This window comes from Ceratotherium simum, chromosome 21, assembly GCF_057802395.1.
Source record: "Ceratotherium simum simum isolate JZ-2026a chromosome 21, ASM5780239v1, whole genome shotgun sequence".
NCBI classification, from domain to species: Eukaryota; Metazoa; Chordata; class Mammalia; order Perissodactyla; family Rhinocerotidae; genus Ceratotherium; species Ceratotherium simum.
Window position 1 is genome coordinate 31,135,613 of NC_141920.1, and position 15,921 is coordinate 31,151,533.

Genomic DNA, 15,921 nt, shown 5'->3' on the forward strand with positions numbered 1-15,921 from the left:
GGAGGAGAGGCAGACAAAGTAAGATAGCCTGGGATCCAGACAAGAGACGAGACTGGCTCTAGATAGGCAGGAGGAAGCAAGTGCACGGCTCATCGTTAGTCCCACCAGGTTTCATCTTGTAGAAAATGCCCCAGCATTCTAGTCAGATCCTCTCACTTTATATCCTAATCAATTCTATCATCCAAAGTGGTCCCAGGTTCATTTTACGCAAAAATTGGCTCAGTAAGCTACCACCGTACTTTTCTACAACTAAGAAAATGTTAACAGGAAGAGAGGAAGATGACATACTCAACCCCAAATCCCTCCACACTTACATAAAGTACCCCAGACGTCAGACAGGAGACAGACTAGTCAAGAAAAATAACTAGAAAGTACAAACAAACAAAAGTCCTCAGGATAGAATAATTAACATTAGATCTTACCAAAAAACACAGCAGAGAGTAGTCAGGCCCTAAGTCCACAGAATTACTAAGAGTTGACTAAAGAAAGCCCTTCTTGTGAAGAGTTAAACTTCACAGGTAGCCCCTCAACTCCCCCTGGAAAAGGAAAGAGACTGGGTTCTCCTCTCAGGCCTGGGTGTTAAGAGCTAAGGAGGCTGGGCATGGAGGTCCACAGAGCCCCAGAGGCATGTCCAGCATTCCGTTCGAGGGCTCCAAGGAGATGGACGGGGCCCATGTTACCCGAGCCTGTGCCTGGCCTCCAGAAAGTGCTGCTCCCTCTTGTGCTGAGGTGCTGGAGCTGTCCCCTGGTCAGCCGAGCCGTGAAGGAGGGCATGGAGCCAAGAGTCGATGTCAAGGCAATTTCCAAGCTTTGTGACAGCTTCTGCTCATGGGACACTGGACCTGTCGAGAGATCCACAGACCACAATATCCAGAGAGAGGTTCAGCAAAGATGATGACCAAAACCCAAAGTCCTCGAGGACTACAAAAACAGCACTTTCAACTTCAAGTAGATACAAATGTAAAGAAAGTTCTCCCTAACGTCTACTAGTGATTTGTGATGCCAGAATACAGAGAGGAAAGCCCTGATGACCCTCGCAGTTTGTACCCATCCCACACCCCTTTCAGGGTTCCTAGGCTCTGCACTAGCTTTCCTCCTCCTGGACAAATTACTGGGTGGCCATGGGCCACCTTGTGGCTCCCCTCCAGAACTGCACCCTACTTTCTGAAGGCCTCCCTGCTGGCCAAGGAAATGAGTGGGGCAAGCAAACGCCCAGCCTTGTGCCCCTGCTCCCTGCCCCCATTCCCTCCCCAGCACCCTCAGTTTGCTCTTTCCTCATCTCTTCCCTGCTGGGGCCCCACCACTCTGCAGTGCTGCTGGCCTGTCCTTTCTCTCCTGTTAAGTAAAGCAAAGCAATTATCACTAAGTGGAATAAGGAAGACCTCACTCTGCCCACTCCACAATCTAGGGGACCTTCTCTGTGGTCCGCAGGAAGCCAAGCAATGGACTGAGAGTAAAAGCAATGTGGGAAGGGGGACAGCACCCCAAGAAAGGACCCAGAGACCTGCCTGGTAGCAGGATTCACAAAACTTCCCCAAAGCAGGGAGTGGAACATTCTGTCTACAGTTCGTAGTATATAGAACATCAGCTTGGGGCCTTGGAGCACTGGTCAGTGTGGTCCTGTGTCATCAACAAATTTGTCAAGGCCAACACCACTGGAGATCTCCACAGACATAGGGTCTAAGGACCTTTCACCTCGTCTCGCCCCATGGCACCTCAGACGCTTCCAGGAGTTTCTGGGGGTCATGTTAACCAAAATTTATGCTCAAAACCAGAGAAGACACAGATGTAACTTTCAAGCACACTACTTGCATAGGCCTTTTAGAGTAAGAGAGGAAATTAAAAGAATGATAAAATCTAAACAGACTAATTTAATTAAGAAAAAAGAAAAAGTGGTCAAAGAGCTATTTCCAAAAGCACCAAACTCTGACAATCATGGGGAAATTCTGCCAAACATGTGAAGAGTGAACGATTCTAATACTGTTAAACTGTTCCAGAGTTTAGAAAAGGAAAATTTCCTAATTCTTCTTATGGAGCAAATAAATCATTGACACCAAAACCTGACCAAAGATGGCATGTGCACGCTTGCACACACACACTATAGTCCAATCGCACTCAACACCAGCAAACAGAACCACACAGCACATTAAGCAAGACCAAATGGAGTTCCTTCCAGGAGTGTAGCAATGGTTCAATATTAAGAAGGCTATTAACGTACTTTCTTACATTAAAAGATCTAGGATGAAAAAATCATAATATCGTCTCCATTGATAAAGAAAAGTCATTAGACAAAATTCAACCACCAATCTTGGAAAAAACACTGAGTAAAATAGAAATCAGTGGTGTGGGAGAGTGTCTGAAATGGCTCCCAATGAAGCCCATCTTCTGATCCTCAGGCTGCTCTTGGGAACCCCTTCCCCTTGAGCGTGGGCTGGACTTGGTGAGCTGCTTTTAAGAGAATATAGCAAAAGTAATAGGATGTCATTTCCATGACTGGGTTCTACAAGACTGTGACTTCCATCTTGTTTGCACACTCTCTCTGGTGTACACAGCTACCATGTTGTGTGCTACCCTTGAGAGGCTCAGGGAAGACTGGCCACGAGCCAACAAGTGCAGCAATTCAGTGAGGAACTGAATCCTGCAACAACCACATGACTGAGCCTGGAAGTGAAGCCTTCCCAAGTCAAGCCTTGAGTTGGTTGACTGCAGCCCAGCCAACACTTTAATAGCAGCCTTGGAAGACCCTGAAGTAGATGACCAAGCCAAGCTACACCTGGATTCCTGTCCAGGGATGCTATGAGATAATGAATGTGTGGTGCTTTAACCCAGTAAGTTTTGGGGTAACTTAAGCTGGCAAAGCATAAAGCAAAGGGCAGTGGTGCCAAGTGCCACTTGGGAGAAGTAGGGCTGACAATGGGCATGGAGATAGGATGGTGGATTACCCGTTGAGCAGTCCATGTGTGTCAGACCGAGCTCACTGGCAGCTTTCATCTTCTTAGCGGTGTGTTCTGAGGTAGTGGGTGAGACCATAAGGCTTGTGGTAGAAAAACAGGAAGCATTTATACCAAGGCTACCGTCTGGGGCATGTTCAGCCTGCTCCATCTTTCTTTTCCGAGAAGGCAGAGCAAGTGAAGAAGGGGTAACTGCCAACGCAGTCTGTGCTCTCCCAAGCAGGTGGCAGCCAGGGATGGAGTGCTGGAGCAGGAAATGGTCAATCCGGGCCTTCAGGGAGGGGTGAGGCAGGGGCTGGGAGAGTGGAGTAAAGGCTACCCCTGTGAAAGGGTCACTGGGCACTCGGCCCCATGTGGCTTCACTGCGGTTACACTTCTCCAGAGTGCTCTGGTCGATGACCTTGCCTGAGGGCAGGAGCATGGGGCAAGGCATGATTTCCAGGGTGATGGGATCCAGGAACTCCTCAGGCACATCCTGAATTACCTCGGCCAGCTCCTGCAAGCTGGAAGGGGCCTGTGGGCCCTCAGACTGGCCTCCGGGGTCACAGTCACTTTCCATGGGCATGGCCGGGGCCTGCAGAGCCAAGTCTTGAGGGTGTCTCTCTGAGGCAACCAGCAGGACGCTGTCTATCACCTCCTGAGAGCAGGTTTTAGCCGGCTGACCCCACACTTCCAACCGCTTGATGCAAGGGATACCGCTGCCTGTCACGTGGGTGATACAGATCTTGAGATGGGCCACGTGGCTAAGGGAAAGAGCCCCTTTATTCCAAAGCTCCTGGGCCACAACAGCAGGGGAGGGGAGTGTGGCTTCCATTGGGCCAAAAGGCGGCCTAGCCTTGAAGCCCTTGTGGCTAAACACTACTTGGCTCTGGTTTTTCAACAAGACTTTGCCTACCAAGGTGAATGCCTCCTTGTCTGGGATGGATGGCTCAGCTGGGCCCGGGACCCGGCACTCGAGGGTATTCCAAGATGCTCTGCTGGATAAGGCAGACGTGTACATTTCCAGGCCAGTGACATTCTGGCCTCCCCCAGCTGTGAGGTCTATGTTAATCCTACAGATTTCCACATTGAAGGGAAAGGAAATTGTTACATAGACTGGTGGCTTAATGAAATACTCCGTCCTAAAACCATGACTTCTCTTTGTGAGGTCTTCAGAGATGAGATTTTCTACTTCATAACCATCAGCTGATATCTAGATTTAATGACAAATATAAGACACATTGATTTGATGAGACTCAAATGAAGACAACTAGTTTTCAAGAACTTGCCACTTCTAAGAAAACTCTAAAGAAAGTTTGAAGTTTCTCATTTAAAATTTCCTCTAATACATCGAGTTTTCCTGATTTTTTTTGCAGGCATCTAAGATCAGGTCAAAGGCTGGGGGCAACTGTATCCTCAAGTACTGCCTATCCTTAAAAAATATAAGCAACAAAACACTGCCCAACCCACCAAAAATCCCTTCAAAATAACATCTCTCTAAAAGGGGGTAGATATACTATTGTTTTTTTTTTCATTATTTCAGAGGATGAAAACATGCCAATTTAGGGAAAAACAAAGATGTTCATTAAAGTTCTCAATTTTGTATTTGGACTCTACCAATTATAACAGTTTCCTTAGGAAGGCACAACAAATAAGCTTCTTGTAAATCTATCACTGATGAAACTAGGTAAAAAAAAAAACGTGTGCACAAGGACAAGAACCACAAAAAACTATGGGACATTTAACACAATGAATGTGCTAGGACAGGTGGGATTGTGAGTAACTTTTTCTTCTTTTAATATTTCTAATATTTGTTATAACCCAATGGAGATTTTAAGATTATCTTTGTCCGAAAGAGTCAGCTTAACAACATGGGAACCTGAAATAGAACACTGTGGGCAGAAACTCCAAATCAGGGGAGGGGTTCAATTTTCCCCTTGGAGTTTCCTTATTCCCTGCTCTGACCTGTGGAAAGATACCCCCCTTGGCACAAAAGGGAAAGCAGCTTAATTCAAACAATAAAGAACAAGAAATCCAAATAACAAATATAAGCCATTATTCCTAGCATGAGAAGTTAGCAAGAAGATCAGTGGGGGAGAGAATTTCTACCTTCACTATGACTTTGAGTGGAATCAGAATTTATCATCAGAGGGAAGAGTCAGACCCTTCACAAAAAGAGTCACAGCTCACCCTGTAACGGTGCTGTCTGACTCAAGAGGGGCAACCTGACCCATGCTTACCTAAATATCATCTGGTGGCATCTAAAACAATGAGGATGAAAGCACATTAAGCCTGAATTAAGCCCACATATACAAGGCAGGAAATGGGGAAAACATGAAAAATAGATACCTTATACTTATTTATGTGCATATACTTGTTTTATTTACCTTGTTGCAGTAAATTCTTGGTCTGAACTGTGGAAGGCAAAGATTTATTACCATCTTTGTGGCTGAAAGGATAGCTTCCAAGCATCAGAAATAGCCTTAAATAAAAAATAAAACTTGGTATTAGACAAGTTAAAACTTAATTCTAAACTTTGAGGAGTTGATTCCTAAGAGAAGAGAATCAAACAAGATAACAACAAAAACTTTTAACACACACACTCTCGCGGTCTATACTCACTCTCTTTGTATCCTGTGATGCTGGGAAAAAAATTAGTCACTTAAAAATTGCCGAGGCCGGCCCAGCGGTGCAGTGATTGGGTTCGCATGTTCTGCTTTGGCGGCCTGGGGTTTGCTCACCGCTTGTCAGGCCATGCTGGGGTGGCGTCTCACATAGAAGAACTAGAAGGACCTACAACTAGGATATACAACTGTATACTGGGGGCTTTGGGGAGAAAAAAAGAAAAAAGAAAAAGAAATGAGGTTTCTGTTTAAAAAAAAAAAAAAAAAAAACCGCAGAAGAGATTTCTATTGCAGACTGACCAGGTAGGCAAAGGCTGCTGGTTCTCTGGCTGACAGCTGGAGGCAGGGGCCTGTCAGCTCTGCAGGGGGCTATCCACAAGAAAAGGAGGGTCAAAAGTGGCTGAGCTCAGAGAAAAAAACAGGACTACTTAACCAGAGGGCTTAGAACAGAAAGGGTCACAGAAAATAATCATAGTGGTGCTGGGCATCTTTGTCACTTAACACTTGTCAATGCAATTACATTTTCTTATTATAATGAAAACAATTAGAAGAGTCAAAAACATCATTTTTGAGAAATTGAAAATCTTAGGGTTAGAAGTACCTTAAAAGGACATCAAATCCAAACAGTCATTTTATAATTTTATTTATTTTTCCCCCAAAGCCCCAGTAGATAGTTGTATGTCATAGTTGCACATCCTTCTAGTTGCTGTATGTGGGACGCGACCTCAGCATGGCCGGAGAAGCGGTGCGTCGGTGCGCGCCCGGGATCCGAACCCGGGCCACCAGCAGCGGAGCACACGCACTTAACCACTAAGCCACGGAGCCGGCCCTCAAACAGTCATTTTAATGACCAAGATCCAGGGTGGGCAAAATGGGTGAAGGTGGTCAAAAGGTATAAACTTCTAGTTGTAAGATAAATAAGTTCTGGGAATGTACTGTACAGCATGTTGACTACAGTTAAAATTATATATTGTATATTTGAAAGTTGCTAAGAGAGTAGATCTTAAAAGTTATCACAAGAAAAAAAATTTGTAACTGTGAGGTGATGGATGTTAACTAAACTTATTACGTTAATCATTTTGCAATACGTACATACATCAAATCACTATGCTGTGCATCTGAAACTTATACAATGTTATATGTCAATTATATCTCAATAAAAGTGGAAGAAAAAATGACCAATGTCCAAGAGCCTTTGGTACTCCCTGGAGAAAAGCAGGGAAGCCACTAGAAACATCCCTCCCAGTGACAAGCCTCTCCAATGGATCTGAACTCCTTAGGTGAGGCCAGGCCACCTGTTCTGTATTTCCACTTGTCAGACAAGGCCATGAAGAACTCTTGTAGCCTAACAGGGACAGGGCCACCCTCTGGGGTCTTTTGGTTGTCATGATCAGTAGTTGATACTTGCAGAAGCCAGGCATGTTGGGCATCCTGCAACATTTTAGTGGGCAGTTTCTGCACAGTGAGGATCTGCCATGGGATCTTTTTTTTTTTTTTGGTAATTTTATTTATTTATTTTTCCCCCCAAAGCCCCAGTAGATAGTTGTATGTTATAGCTGCACATCCTTCTAGTTGCTGTATGTGGGACGTGGCCTCAGCATGGCCGGAGAAGCGTTGCGTCGGTGCGCGCCCGGGATCCGAACCCAGGCTGCCAGCGGTGGAGCACGCGCACTTAACCGCTAAGCCACGGGGCTGGCCCTGCCATGGGATCTTTAAATGTTTATTATCTCAGCCTAGGCCCCTAAATCAGTTTTACATATAAATACAAAGTATTTTTTAAATGGTTTTAATATATACTCAATTTTTTAGGAAGGGAATTTCCATGTAAATCATAGGAAGATCATACTCTGTTTTGTTCAGATCTTTACTAAGAGGTGTTATCCATTTCTGAAAACTACATCACCTAGAGCAATACTAATAGACTTGATAGTCTGCATTTGCAGCAGTCTATAGTCAAGATTATTCTACATGTTGGTAAAAGCTTCTGACTTCTTTATGCCTTCCAGTATGGTCATACCCACACATTTAAACATGAGAATAAATTTTATTATCACACTTTAAAATTTCCCTTTTATATTACTGTTAGGGCATCTGTGTCTATGTATGTATGCATGTGTGTGTGTCTATGTATGAATGTGTGTGTGCATACCTAAACACACATATACATGCACATACATATTTTTTAAAAAAAAAATAATGTACATAGGTAGGTTATATTATCTTTGACTTTAAATTCAGGAGAGCAGAAGGAACATTACAAAATATTTATTATTAAAAGAAGGAGATGAATCCGATGGGGCAGAGAACCCCTGGCTTAAAGTCTCCTATTCTTTGTGAACTTGTACTGAAACTCCTAGTGCTTCTCACTTTTTGAGGCATACATGCTATCTCTTTGCCAGAGCATTCTACAATCTGGCCTGGAATCAACATGGACTAGTTTACAGAATTCCTTTTTTGGAAGATTGCTTTAACAGTGTCTCCAGGCTTCTGACACCTTTCCTGTTCTCCACAATAACTCAAAAACGAGTATCTCAGGAGTTACATCTGCAAATATTCTCAGGGCCCTTGTATGTACCTCCTCTTGGCGAGGAAACCAGAACACATTTAGAGCAGTATTTCCCTCAATTCTCCTGCCAAACTAGGGCAATGGCTTCTTGCTAAGTTTTGGTTTTGTTTTAAATGTAAAAATAAGCTGTTGACTTTAATTGAATATGTAAGAATTAAAATGAATATATAGCCCAGACCAAAAAATCCAAAACATTTCTCCTTGAAAAGCAAGCCTAAGATGCCAAAGGAAAACAGACAATATATTGACACAGATGGTGACATAATAGATATGTAAGTGCAAAACTGGGCTGGCGCTAGGCAAAACGATGAAGTTAGCCAACTCCAGGGTTCGGGAGGTTTTCTTTTCACTGCCGCAGGCAGTTCTCTCCTCCCCTCTTTGCCTGATGAGAGGGAGCTTTGGCAAGAAAAAACAAAGAGATAGAAACTTTGTTATAATATCAAATTACTGAGAGGTGGTTAATATTAGTAGGATAAAGGTACCACTAGTCTGCGATCATCTCTATCCACATCCTAGGCCTTTCTCTCCGACTTTCAGGGAAACAAAGAAACTCTGGCAGAGGTAACAATGCCAACTCCCTGAAGTAGTGATTTGATTTCCTACTGGGAGACACTGATTTCACTAACATCTACATTCTTCCTGTCTCCTTATTATCTTCTTAGACACTTCATACTGTGGTCTTTTAACTTTGATTTATTCTACATATCATGAAATTAACTTCTCTGAGAACCTAAATGCCAGGACCAGAGCAAGTTGGGCAGGGGTCTTCTTGGAGCCATGACGAAGAGCCTTCCTGTGAGAATCAAGCCAAATGGAAAAGTCTTCAAAATTTATCTGAGTACCCAACTCAACAGTAAATGATAGCATGAGACGGAGTTGCCCAGATGTGACCACCCTCAGGACAACTGCCCTTTGCCTTTAACCCGACTCAGCGATCACCAGACACCAGCTCCTGTGGTTAGACTTGAGAGATAACAGGGTGAGAAGGGCAAGGCTGACCAAAGAGCTGTCAAACTTTTGCTATCTCTTAACTTTAAAAAATGCCACCTCAGATACCTGAAAGAAGAGCATCTGACTGCCCTTTCAATCACTGCAGTAATTTAAAAGGTTTTATCTGCACTGAGTCTCAGGAAACACAGGGCTCACTCTCGCAGTAAGTCATTAGACAAAGAACCTCAAGCAGCAAAAACACAACTCTGGCCATGAAGGCACTTACACAAGATGGCTTAGAGGAGGCCACCAAGGATTTTATTCAATTTAAATCTTACCAACTGGTTAGCCCTAAAGTGGGTACTAATATCCTTATTTTGCAGATGAAGAAACTGAGGCTTAAAGAGAGGTTAAGCTGCGACTCAGATTCCAATCATTCTTAAAACACTCTGGTTACTATCTACTTGGACACCATTTACCTCGAAGGATTTACCAGGAAGTTATACAGATCCTTATAATTTTTTTCTTTTCTCTTACTTACGTGAAGGTTTGACATCACTCATTTTTAAAAAATAAGTTTTTCCAAACTTAAAATTAATGGGGTTGGGGCTGGCCCCGTGGCTTAGTGGTTAAGTGTGCGCGCTCTGCTACTGGCGGCCCAGGTTCGGATCCCAGACGCGCACCAACGCACCGCTTCTCTGGCCATGCTGAGGCCGCATCCCACATGCAGCAACTAGAAGATCTGCAACTATGACATACAACTATCTACTGGGGCTTTGGGGAAAAAAAGGAGGAGGATTGGCAATAGATGTTAGCTCAGAGCCGGTCCTCCTCAGCAAAAAGTGGAGGATTAGCATGGATGTTAGCTCAGGGCTGATCTTCCTCACACACACAAAAAAATAAAATTAATGAGGCTATGCTCTATGATGTAGAAATTTGGAAACTTTGCCTGCCCTTTCCAACACATTGGATCAAGCCTCAAATTGTTTTTTGAGGAAAATCCTTAGGTAACCTAGCCTTCTATTCAAGCATCTCACCTCATGAGGCTCAACTTTCATCAGAGGTTGTTAACTCTATTAGTCAACCATTAAAGCATATGGACCCATATCTGACCAGACAGCCGACTTGCTCTCCACAGCACTTACCAAAATCTAATTTGAGAGAATATTTACGGAGACTGTTCAGTCCATCCACGTTAAATTCTTTTTAGTCCCAGCCTAAGTGGTACCTCTTGCCTGCTGCCTGGCATCCCTGGTGGCTGCTGCATTCATATCACATACCACCATCTGACAGACTTCTTAGTATTGCAGATCCCGAGCTGTAGCAAAAATAAATGTAACACATTGATAAAAATTCAGTGGCCAATCTGTGAAGATTCACAGGACACCAGGGTGGCACAACACACCAGCTGAGAACCACAATTTTAGTCTTTAGCTTCTCCATCAAGCTGCCCCTCAGAGCAGTGTACTGGATCATCCTCATGTTCATCCTAGCCACAACCATCACCACACTCCTCGCCCCACCACAAATACTCTTTACCAAACGGTTCAATAGTTCTGTGTGGCCCATTGGCAAGGAATTTCATAAGAAACAGCTCTATAAAGTTGGTTGCTGTTTTATTAGGTTGTTAAAACCATTATTCTCTACTTTGCACAATATCCTCTCTTTGAGACCCATGGGAAAGTTCTCTCTTTGGTCTCAGTACTAGGAAAGGCTGTTTCTTCCAATCAATTCAATATTTTATGGTATGAATATGAATCATATTATTGCTCATGATTCTTTCTTTACTTTGGCTGCTAGAAGGCTCAGAATAAAATCTGTGGCCCATCCCTCGAACTTCTCTTTGCCTGAATTCTTCACTTATTTTTATGTCAAAGTGTATATTATGAAAGCTACCTTAAAATCATTTTGAACAGGATGGGGTACAAATAAATAATAAAACCATTCTCCTTTTGGTGGACATTTAGCTTGTTTGTAATTTTTTACTATTATAATATAAAGATAAAAATCTTAAGTACACTTTTGTCTTTTTTTGGTCTCAGTACAATTTTAACTTTTTTTCTCAAGGAGCCTTAAATGTTTCCTGTTAAGGTTGCTATTTATGAACAGGATCCTTTTATCCCATTAACTTTTCTAACCAGTTATTCTATATATAGGAAAGCTTTTCACTTTGGTATCTTTATCATGTCTTCACTTGTCTTATTGAACTCACTGATTCAATAATTTCCAGTTGTTTTCTGGGGGGTTTCTACAATCTCAATAATAATTAGAGCCTCTTTCTCAAAATTGTAACTCTTAATTCTGTCTCTCATCTTACTACATCAGCTAGAACTTCCAGAATTATATGAAATAATAATCGAGTTGCCATGCTTGTTTTGTTCCCATTAGAAAGTGCCTCTAGTGTTTCATCTTTGAACATAACGCCGATTGTTAGATTGAAATATTCTTTTTATGTTAATAAAGCATTCTAATTTTCATAGTTTTTTGAAAATCAGGGATATGCTTTGAATTGTATAGAGTTATATTATTTTTCTTATATGACAGACTAATGAAATATAGCACATTTTTTTTTTTTTTTAAAGATTTTATTTATTTTATTTTTTCCCCCCAAAGCCCCAGTAGATAGTTGTATGTCATAGCTGCACATCCTTCTAGTTGCTGTATGTGGGACTCGGCCTCAGGATGGACGGAGAAGTGGTGCCTCGATGCACACCCGGGATCCGAACCCGGGCCACCAGCATCGCAGCGCGCGCACTTAACCACCAAGCCACAGGGCCGGCCCTATAGCACATTTTTATAATTTTACACAATCCTTTTATTCCTAGGATAGGCTCAATTTGGGTGTGGCAGATTGTTCTTCAAATTCTACTGAATTTGATTGCTCATATTTAATTTTAGATGAGATATTATTGCACACTCACATAACATTTACAAGCCCTGTGCTAGGTACTGGAGTATAGAGATAAAAATGAAACAGGTGGTGAAACTATTCTGTATGCCACTATACTGGTAGATACACGACATTATGCATTTGTTAAAACTCACAGAACTATACAAAACACTGACCCTTCATGTAAACTATGGACTTCAGTTAATAATAATGTACCAATATTGCCTCATCAATTATAACAAATGTACCACACTAATGCAAGACAATAATAGGGGAAACTGTGTGCAAGGGAGAGGAGGAGGTATATGGGAATTCTCTGTATTATCTGCTCAATTTTTCTGTAAACCAAAATCACTCTAAAAAAATTAATAATAATAATGAATGACTGGGGGAAAAAGTGACTGAAAACAAATTAGGACTGGAGATCAAATTGAAACAAGTGACTGTGCCATTACAGGACAAGAGTGGCAGACCCTTTTAAAAAAATGTTACAAATGATGGTATCTATTTCTTTGGGAAATAGTGATGCCTAAACACCGTAGGATTCTATAGGCCTATGGTTGCCATCGAGGTCTTTGTATGATCTTTTCATCTCTCTGGTTCCAACATCCCGGACCTTTTAAGGTCAAGTGCCTTCTTTCTTAATGCTTACTCCAGAAAAAACAAATGGCTCACCATATGAAAATGCAAACAGACTTACCCAGGAAGACTGCCTCCTCAACCCTGCATAGGAAATGGCCATGTTACCTGAACTCATTGCAAACACTGTCCAGTAAATATTTAAAAATTACAGCCTCCTTCTCCAAATTTGGCATCTAAATACAAGAGCGATTGAGTAGAAATTGGGGACCGCAGATCATGGCTAAAGTGCCCTGCAGTTCAGAGAAGTGGCTTGGAGTCAGATAATAACGGCTTTATAAAACAGCAAAATAATAGAGGTTATAAGCAGATAGTATGTCAAAAAGATTTCCTTTTTATTACAAAATATTTCAGATAAAAAGGCAGAGAATATTATATAGTAGACACTCATACTCACCACCTAGAGTTAGCAAATGTTAACATTTTGCCATGTTTACTTCTCACTTCAGTATAAAGAGCAAAATTTAAAAGATATAAATAAAACTCACCACCAATCCTGTTTCCTCTCCCTTTTTACAAAGCTCCATCTTCTTTGTTTGTTTGTTTGTTTTTGAGAGGAAGATCAGCCCTGAGCTAACATCTGCGCCCATCTTCCTCCACTTTATATGGGACAATGACACAGCATGGCCCGACAAGTGGTGCCTCAGTGCGCGCCCGGGGTCTGAACCCGGGCCGCCAGCAGCGGAACGCGTGCACTTAACTGCTACACCACAGGGCTGGCCCCTACAAAGCTCCATCTTAAGTTGGGTGTCTCTCACTCAAATTAGTATAGGTATGTGTGGATACATAAGCATACAGGAGTTTGTGCATTTTCAATGTACCTTAATGATAATACACCATGTGTATCATCTTGCAACTTGCTTTTCTATTAAGCATTATTATTTTAAGGTTTTCCACTCTGAAATGCATGTCTAGTTTATTCATTTTAACTTTTTAATAGTATTCAATTATACGACTAAAATACAGTTTATTTCTCCATGGCCCTCTTACAGTTTGTAATTTTTTACTATGAAAAAAAAAGCTGCAATAAATATTCTCCACAAGTCTTGTGCAAAGAAATGAAATGAAATGGTCTTATACTCAAGTCTTGAGGCATTACAGACTTCCTTCCAGCACAGGTTTGTAATAGAGCTTTCTGCAGATGACAGAGTGGGCAAGGATGGCCTAAACCAACGTTTTTCAACTTGCGGTTTTGAAATTAAATTATGGGTTGAAGAAAGGAAATATTAACTAAAATAGAATATAAAATACCAAATGCACATAGTATGGACATTATTTCATCAAACTTTTGTTTTGGTTTGCTACAAATACATATAACAAATGTATATACTAGATCCAATATAAAATGAATTTCTTATTGTGGCTCTTAATGAATAAAATGGAAAAACACTGGCCAAAAGTATACCCAGAAGTCAGGGAAGAATTCACTGGAGTAATGTTTGAACTGAAGACAACTAAGACACATGCCTGACCTTATGGGCAACTCTGAAGAGGGACAGATACCACATACTAATGGAACGACAGACAATATAGGCTTGACTATAGGAGCCAAGAGGCAAGAACAGGAACAAAACGGGAAGGGCACTAGGGAGAAGGACCAGGAAGAGTCGAGGCACAGAGATGGGACAGTGTCAGGTAAGTCCAGGAAATGCTGAATACGCCACTTAGCTACAGAGGAGAGGAGGAGGCAAGGCAGATGCAGTCAGATGGAGAGGGCTTTGAATGTCATGCCAAGGGGCTTCAGATTTTACCTGGTGGGCTGAGGCAGTGTTTTTCCAAACTGCAGATTCAGAATCAAGAACTCAAATTACTGAACCATAACTAGCATTTTTTTAAAGTAGAACAGAAAGAAAATGTCAGAATGCATCACACATGAGGGTGAAACTCTGAAATATATATATATATACCTAAAACTCTATTTATTCTAGGTTTTGATTTCTGTAAAAGGCATTTCTTACTAAGAGTTATAAAAAAAAAAGTTTGAAAGCTACTGGTCAGAAGGCAGTCATAGAAAGCTTATAACCAGGGAAAAAAATGACACTAATGAAAAGTCTGCCATTAACCTCCTAGATGACAATGGCAATTTTGAACCACTTACACGCAATTCACCCTTCAAGGGGTTTCCCTTTCCTCTTGCTGATGTGTTCCCACTATCTTTTTTGTATTATGTGAGGGGCTATCTTTGCAAATGGCTTCCTGAAGACATCAAAGATGAGCATCAAAGTACAAACCACTTAGAAATAAACTGGCAGTCTCAGTTTTTCCCTTGACATTTTCTTCCTTTAATTTTTTTTTGAGGGAAGGGTATTCTTTAAAAAGAGGAAAGAGAAAAATGAACTATGTATAATGTGTCACTAAGCATTTCACAAGGATTTCAAAGCTACCCTCTAAGAAATCTTTTATTTAAAAAATTTTTAATTAAACTTGTAAAGATAATTGTAGTTTCACATGCAGTGGTAAGAAACAATACAAAGATCCCATATACCCTTTAACCACCTTCCCCCACTGGTAACATCTTGCACGTAGCACATCACTATAGTACATCACAACCAGGAAATTGACAACAATACAACCCACAGATCTTATTCAGATTTCACCAGTTTTACACGCACTCATTTGTGTGTGCCTTTGTGTTTAGTGCTAGGCAATTTTACTGCGTAGATTTGTGTAATCACTACCACAGTCAAGATACAGAACAGTTGCATCATCACAAGGATCCCTTGTACCGCCTTTAAGAAGCCTTTAATTTTATAAATCTAAATCTCTATTACCACGGAAGTCTTGAAGTTCTTCACCCAGATGTAAGCCCCTCAACTGAAGACTCTTCTCACTTAATCCCACTATCCACATTGCAAGGAACAAACTTGAGGGACACGTTTATTTTTGGTGTACCTGTCACTTAAATGATAAATATGACCACGGAAAAAATGCAAAAATATATATAAAATAAGAAAAAGAACACAAAATAGTAGAAGTACTATGATCGCACATTTGTTAAAAACCTGTATCTAGGAACATGCACACATGAATAGTTTGGGAGGTAATGGTGGACATGCATAAATTTAAAATGCAATGTACTGGAGTGGTGGGAGTTGTTGTTTTTTTCCTTTCATGTGTTTAAAAAGTTCACCTAAGTAGTTAGACAACTGGACTGGGTTCCTGAGGTTGCAGGATGCTATCAGAGAGGAATGAGGCCCTAGATACACGCTCTGAGTATTTCTTGCAGCTAACAGCCCCTACAGAACTGGATGTCCAGATAAAGTCAGACCTTTCTCCTCTGCCTGCCTGTACTGAGGCTGAGGAAGGGAAAGTGCAAAGGAAGGAAGGGATGAGAAGGGATCG

At 41.6% G+C, this 15,921-nt stretch overlaps 1 protein-coding gene across 8 annotated transcripts in view; it reads right to left on the bottom strand.

Moving 5' to 3' along the window:
* UBOX5 (U-box domain containing 5) overlaps positions 1-15,921 on the bottom strand; it is a 37,338-nt gene that overhangs the window by 2,822 nt on the left and 18,595 nt on the right. For 6 of the 8 annotated variants that reach the window (XM_087445533.1, XM_087445528.1, XM_087445532.1 and 3 more), the window contains exons 2-5: positions 10,196-10,368; positions 5,318-5,412; positions 2,943-4,143; positions 681-842 (exon numbers count right to left, since the gene is read on the bottom strand). In XM_087445533.1, the coding sequence (XP_087301659.1) occupies positions 681-842; positions 2,943-4,143; positions 5,318-5,371 (1,417 nt within the window). In that variant the 5' untranslated portion in view covers positions 5,372-5,412; positions 10,196-10,368. The remainder of the gene's footprint in view (positions 1-680; positions 843-2,942; positions 4,144-5,317; positions 5,413-10,195; positions 10,369-15,921) is intronic. The other 2 variants (XM_087445534.1, XM_014790120.2) reach the window with 2 other exon arrangements.